We start from the raw sequence: 7,307 nt of genomic DNA, 5'->3' as shown, positions 1-7,307 counted from the left end.
TGTAGGTTACTTTTAATCCCACACCCCCCTGATGTCTCCCCTATTGAACTTGGGCAACGTTGCAGTTGACAGCCAGGGCAAGGAAAAATTGGTGGCAGTATGGTGTGCATCTTCAAGTACCAAATTGCTAGTTTGGACATGTTGATGAAGCAGATGGATGAAATGTCTATCTTAAGCAACCACTTGAATGACAATAGCAAATTTTCTCCCAAGATAATGCATGCTTGTGCTACCACTCTTTGTCTGTTGCAGGGTAAAGTTTCTAGTAGCAACTTAAAGTTTCTAGTAGCAACTTAAGGGAACTCTTTAAGTTCCTGAACGAGGAATGGGCATACATCTTGATGTCGAAGAGACTAGGGAAAGGAAATTAAAATTGCTACTTATGTGTTGCTATCATAATAAGCCTGCTAGCCCTTTGGGATGTTTTATCAATTTTAGTTTAATGATTTTGTTAATACTGGCTTTAACTTATACTTTCACACTATGTAGCATGTTATGATGTTTAAACTATCTTTTCAATTTGATTATCATACTATTGCTTACTATTTTGAACTATAGCTTTGAAACCATGTGGTTGTTTATTGCTTTCCAGAAGTTAATTTTTGATAGAAGAAGATCTGACTATAGATCTTAACATTCTTTACACTTTTGTTAATGTACTTCTAAGAATATTACTAGCCTAGTATACGAGAGACTAGCACCCTCTTATTACTGCTAATTTTTAAAACGAATATAACCATTAAAAAAAGGAGATTTTCACTTTTATTCAATGCGGAAGAAATTCGGCATCATAAATTCTCATCTGCGAAGGAACTTAGAAAATGCCTTGCTACAGAATCCCAATAGACAGCACACGGTCCAGAGAGGGTGGAGGCATTGCGCCAACATTCTTTTATAAACAAGTGTTATTACTGGTAGTGTTAGCAGGAGTATGTCTCTAGCTGGGCTAAGAATGTTTCCTCTGACTAACCAGGGTTTTTAAACACTACCTGCATGAAGTATAAAGGCTCTAAATTCTGAAGAAAAGGTTTGCATCATGATCTGCCATCTTTCCTGCTGCCCTCTTTTATCAAGACTGCTCCGAGATCCAATCTATGCCGATGCAGAAGTTGCCACGCATTTCTCTACCAAAACTGCCACATTATCTGCTGTTGTCCACCCACTTCACCAGAAATAGCCCCAAATCATTGCAGTGTAAGAGGATAAAGCAGGCATCTAAATTAGGGTATGTAGTGGTGTAGATAGAAGGATTGAGAATCTGTAGAAAAAGAGACATGGTTTTAAGTGGGTCCTGATTCTTTCAATGAACAGGCATGATGGACCCATTAGAGGGCACTGGAACAGTAGAATTAGCTGTTGGGAAGTGAGCTTGTTGCCCTCTGCCATACTCATGACTCCCCCCACCCCCATGTGTGGACTGTTGTTCAAATTGATTGCTGTTTTTCCTTTGTCTCTTCACAGGGGTCTCATTCTTTGTTTTTAATGCTGAGAGGGATATAAGGCCTAAATGTTTGTTCTTGTTCTTGTTTCTTGTACACAATGCATGCATGAATGAATGTCAATGAATTTGTGCATGAATGCTATTAAGTTTCTGAAAAATCAGAGAGAAAAAAGTGATCTGGGTGTTAAAAGATGGGCAACAGCAGTATCAAGTGCTGTATAGCTTGTATGCTTCCATGTGGTGCTCTTGATGTGGTCAGAGTTCTGCATGCGAATGGGCACGTGGAGGAGTATAGCAGGCCCGTCAAGGCCGGAGAAGTTATGAAGGAAAATCCTAAGCATGTTTTAGGGTTACCCAGTTACCAAGGTGTTGTTCAGAAGACTGTTGTGTTGCCTCCTGAAGCAGACCTACAAAGAGGAAAGATCTACTTCCTTATTCCGGCCTATGGTCTACAAAAACAAAGAGCTCACAAGCCCGATTCCATTGCTAACAAACCCTCCAAATCCCCTTCTCTCCAAAACCTCTCTGCAAGGAAGGAGAAGGATTCAGGAGATAAAGTGCACCGGGGAATATCATCCTCGCCATCGACCCTCACAAACTCTCAGAATGCCAATGTCAATCAATCTGAGGCCTCCAAAGAGAGAGCTTTAGGTTTAAAAGAGTGTGAGAATGAGGTGGTCAAGGAGGCCCAAATGGGCAGCAGAAGATGCAATCAGCCAAGGAAGAGGGCTGAAAGCAGGAGATCTACCAGAGTTGGAGTTGGGGTATGGAGGCCTGCTCTGGATAGCATTTCAGAGATTGGGTCTGACTGAGACTCGCAGAACAAAGTGTAGATTTCGCCATCACTCCAAAAGTATGAGAGGGATCTCATTCAAGATATAGTCGCTACTAATGGTGGAGAGGGATCTCATCAGGGATATAGTCGCTGTGCCAACACAAAGGACTAAAACATCAGCTGTGCACAATTAGAGGCTTCTATAGATCGAAATGGTAGGATGCATCGATTCTCCCACTCTTGTCTTCTTTGATGAAGGCTGGTTCAGATCAGATGGGTTTTCTTGCTTCAAGTCTTTCATTATTGGGAATTCAATCCCTAATCAGATTGTAAAAGTTGCTCATTTGGATGCAGTGTACCATGTATACACTCCAAGGAAAAACAATAATCCGGTGAGATTTATAGACTGGAATCCATTAATAAGGTCTCTGAGCTCACATTCAAAAGGATGAGAATGCTCAGAGCCTTCAAATTTTGATTAATCCATTCAGGAAAGTGGATTCAGTATATATGTGGAAAAGATTACATCATGTTCATCACGAATCCTGGAGCAGCTTTCTAGGTTGTAAGTCAGTTTGCCTTTAGGATTGTCATTATCCTGGTCTGTGTACAAATCTGAGAGTTCAGGATCGTAGCTGGAGAAGAGGATGGGATTTCCCCTATTTAATAAGGGGTATGCTTTAAATTATATCTTTCTTCTGTAGATAAGTCTAAACTGAAGCATAATTGTCAGGAATCTGTCTCAGGAAACAATTGTATCAAAAACAGGCACATGCATCTCATTTCTTTTTTTTGTCTGAGAGCAATAACAAAAGGTTGGCTCCATGAAGCTCCTTAAAAAATTTGTTTATCAGTTTTTTCTTGATTTAAAATAATGTGATAAATACAACTTGGCTACAAGTCCAACAAGCATTCTTCACACCATTAAAAAATGGATGTGGTTGTTAATTTGGCAGGATTTTGACAGGTTTCTGATGTAGATATAGATAATGCAATTTCTGGATTTGATTGTTGGAAAGATTTTTGCATCATCGTTTCCATTCACATTCCTGATCCATCATTATCAGAACAAAAATTTAGAATGGTCCAATTAGTCTTTGCTTAAAGTTTCATATTATCAGAAGCGCTGTACTTCAGCACCTTCATTTTTGGGAATATATAATAAACCAAGTTCCAATTCAATTGTGTACAACATTGCAGATCACATTTTCTGATCTACCACTCTGTGAAATGTTTAATAGGTGACACAGATAGAATCTATCAAATAAAGCATTTAATAATTGAGACTGATAACTTGGCATGGAGACTGTGATGTCTCCAATCATGGGTAGTTTATTGCTCAAGGTAAGTGGAAAAGATCATGTGACTTGTGATGTACATAAGCTTGTACTACTTAGGTTGGCAGCACAACTACATTCAATTGGTCTATGTTAGCTTGTCTGACAAAACTAACATGTGAGACTGAAGTCCTTTATGGTGTTAGTGTAGTAGACAGTCCCTTGCTTGTCATAGAGTTATTACTAACACTAGGTTGTTGTGGAGACTGAAAACCTACCATGTGACTCATGTCCTCAATCTGAGTTAGAGAGTACTACTGCAAAGTTATCCATCTGCCATTATTAGTATTGAGATGAAAGTTTATCCATCTGCCATTATTAGTATTGAGATGAAAGTTTATTTAAATCTAGAGGCAACCAAACTTCAATGCAACTTGTGCTGTCTACATTTTTGGAACTATGGCACAACTTTGAAATTAGTTGCTTATGTTAAAAGTGGTAATCAGTAAGGATGGTGGTGTTTGCCAGACTTTTAGGTGATCTTAAGTAAGGTAGTACTAGAGGTGAACCTTTTTATTAATATAGTCTGTAATAAAACATAAATTATTGTTGAAGCTGAGGTTTACTTCTAAATAAAGTAATTATAAGGAAAGGTAGGAGAGGTTGCTGAGCTTCCATGAGATAATAGATAGAGTGTAATTAATTATTATGGTTATTATTAATAGTGATAAAAGGAAAAAGGGGAATGATGACATATTTTAAAATTTAGTTATTAGTTATCTAATAATTCTTAGTAGTTATTAGTAGATGTGTTAGAATTTATTGTATTATTTGTAATGTTTAAGATCTTAGATTTTTGAGATATAAAATATGTAATAGTTTGAATTGTAAATTTAAAATATTATTATTTATGTAAGATTTAAGTTTGGTAATTTTATGGTCATCAATTTCATGCACTCACATTTGAACAATTTGAAAAAATAATAATAATTCAAATTGAAATGCATGACTTGCATTTTTTTACCACATGCTTCAATCAACCTTTTGCATAGTTAGTGATACTTAATATTGTAACAACTAACATTTATTTGAGAGTAAAATTACCTTTCTTTATTATCACTCAAACAATTGTGATATAGTAGCTACTACTTTTTAGTTGATTGTTAGCTATATGATTTTGAAATAAATAATACATGTAATTTAATTATAATTGCAAATTATAATTTATATATTGATTATAAACATCTAATTGTTTAGATGTTTTAACAAAAAATATAACAATAAAAAATATTATATCATTTAAAATAGTTTTTTTAAAAAAATAACCATTTTGTAAAAAAAAAAAATAGTAATATTTAATTTTATAATTTTGAAATAGAAATAGTACATGTAATTTAATTCTAAATATCTAATTGTTCAAATGTTTTCACAAAAAATAAAACAAAAAATATTAATTTATTATTAAAAATATTTTTTTAAGAAAAATAATTATTATAATTAATTTTTTTATTACAATTAAACATACAAACAACTAAATAATTATTAAATACTTATGAATATTTTAACACAAATTTTGAATATTCTTGAAATTATTTTTAAAATGAAAAGAGATAAAAAAAATTTATAATTTTAAACTCTTCAAATGTTTTTTTTTTCCTAATATAGAATTTAAAATCTATATTATAGTTTAAATTGACTAAAGTAAACTAAAATTTACACATGTATCAAATGGTGGAGATACAACAAAAAAAGTTATGTCATGGTTTAAATAATAAAATATTAGAAAAATAAAATTTGGAAATTATGAAGATAAAAAATATGCAATAGTACTTAGTCTAGTGGCAAGTACTAATAACAACTATAAGAATACATACCACATATACATTATGATTATAATTAAGAAAGAATTTGACTTTTCTCACCACTTCATTAATTAAGATCAATTAATTTTATTGTATTTTTATTTACCTTTGCATTCTAGTCTAGCACCCAACCACTTTAGTCTTACATATTGTCAAGTTGGAGTTTATATTGTCAAGTGGAGTTTAGGAAGAGGTGTGTCAAACAAAACTAGTCCTTAAAGTATACATGCAATAACTTGCAAACTAGATACATTGAATAAGTCCAGACTTTGTGTTGAACACAAAACCAATAAGAAATAAAATCATCATAACTTGCAAACTAGATAAATTGAATAAGTCTAGACTTTGTGTTGAACACAAAACCAATAAGAAATAAAATCATGACTTAAGTCAACTCATATATTTTATTTATTCAAACGTATCTTTACATTCTAGTCTAGCACCCAACCACCTTAGTCTTACATATTGTCAAGTTGGAGTTTAAGAAGAGGCGTGCGAGACAAGACTAGTCCTCAAAGTATACATGCAATAACTTACAAACTAGATACATTGAATAAGTCCAAACTTTGTGTTGAACACGAAACCAATGAGAAATAAAATCATGACTTAAGTCAACTCATATATAAGAATTAAAATAAATTAAAATCTAATAGCATCTCAACCTTTGCCCATTCTAATGAGAAAATATTGAATAATATAGTTTAATTTCCAAATAGACAAACCCAAACAAGAATAATGTTGAGGAGGATATATTGATATAATAAATGCATAAAATGGTGAGTGCTCAAAACCAACAAAATATTAGTTCAAATTCCAGCCTGTTGTATATATCAAACCTCAGCACTTTGATAGAAATAGTTGATTGATGCATGCATTTGTAGTGGCTGACAGTGTTAAGTGGAGGACAGCATGTCTCCCTTAGATGGCATTTTCTTTTAAGTAATTAAGCTGATTGTGAAGTGGAGAACACACACTCGTGCTTCTTTCTTGGTTTCTTTGTCTCTATGATTAATCATATGAATGCTGTTAATTAACTCATAATTTGGTTTTGGTAGCTTGAAATGATGTACTTGAGGATAGGCTCTATAATTGGCTGACATAGGGTGTTAAAATTTGTATTGTTTGGAAGGGTACTATTAGCTCAAATCAATGCATGACATACGCATGGGAGACCAGCAATGTACTTGTGTGACTTTACCAATCTTACAATGTCTTCCCTATGAAAATTACATCAATGTTAGGGTTGGAATAATATCAATATTATCTTATTCAAATCTACACGTGGGCTTCTAAGGAATCATAAGTAGTCATAGTCTTCAAAGTCCCCACATGTAATGTTGACCCTTCCGCCCAAAACCTTAGCCATAACTTTAGCATATATTCACAAGGAAAAAAAATAAGGAAACAACATCTTCACTTTTTCTATACATCTTTTTCCTTTCCTAACTTTCATTTTTTATTTATATATTTTTTAAAAATTGGAAAAGAGTTATTAATTTGCATTCATATGGAGGGTATTTGCAAGTTGTTTGAATTTATATTTTAAATGTGTAAGAGTAGATGGTCTAAATGAGCTCTTTTCGGGATAAGACTTAAATTTAGGAAAACTTTAACCACTTGTTAGATAGTACAAATCATTGAAATTTCTTCATTGTGATTCAATGACAATAATTTTTTTTTATAAATAATAGTAAAAACTAAAATTTTAGATTATTAAATGGATAAAATTATTAATTAAATAGATTGTTTTTAAGTGGTACAAACATATTTATAAATAATTTAAATATTGAAACAAATTTTATAGTGTTATCAAGCCATGGAAAAAATAAACACACAAATGGAAGAGGGTCACTTGTATAAAGTGACAACATCAAGTAAGAGTGTTGCTCAAATGAATAAATGAGACTTGCACCAAGGGGTGATGATTTCTCCATGCAAGGTCCACAAGACAA

General features: G+C 33.0%; 1 protein-coding gene across 1 annotated transcript; it reads left to right on the top strand.

Annotated features, from left to right (window-relative positions):
- The first annotated feature begins 761 nt into the window (after window positions 1-761).
- LOC149535355 (uncharacterized) lies at window positions 762-3,116 on the top strand. The gene has a single exon (XM_089805594.1). It carries the CDS (start codon window positions 1,633-1,635, stop codon window positions 2,251-2,253), a length of 621 nt encoding a protein of 206 aa, XP_089661720.1. The 5' UTR covers window positions 762-1,632; the 3' UTR covers window positions 2,254-3,116.
- Window positions 3,117-7,307: the final 4,191 nt, after the last annotated feature.

The sequence above is a fragment of the Cupressus sempervirens genome, chromosome 10 (genome assembly GCF_028749045.1).
Source record: "Cupressus sempervirens isolate cs-2001-9-10 chromosome 10, ASM2874904v1, whole genome shotgun sequence".
Classification (NCBI taxonomy): domain Eukaryota; kingdom Viridiplantae; phylum Streptophyta; class Pinopsida; order Cupressales; family Cupressaceae; genus Cupressus; species Cupressus sempervirens.
The sequence above is the reverse complement of the archived record's forward strand: the minus strand, read 5'-3'. Positions and strand labels throughout refer to the sequence as shown.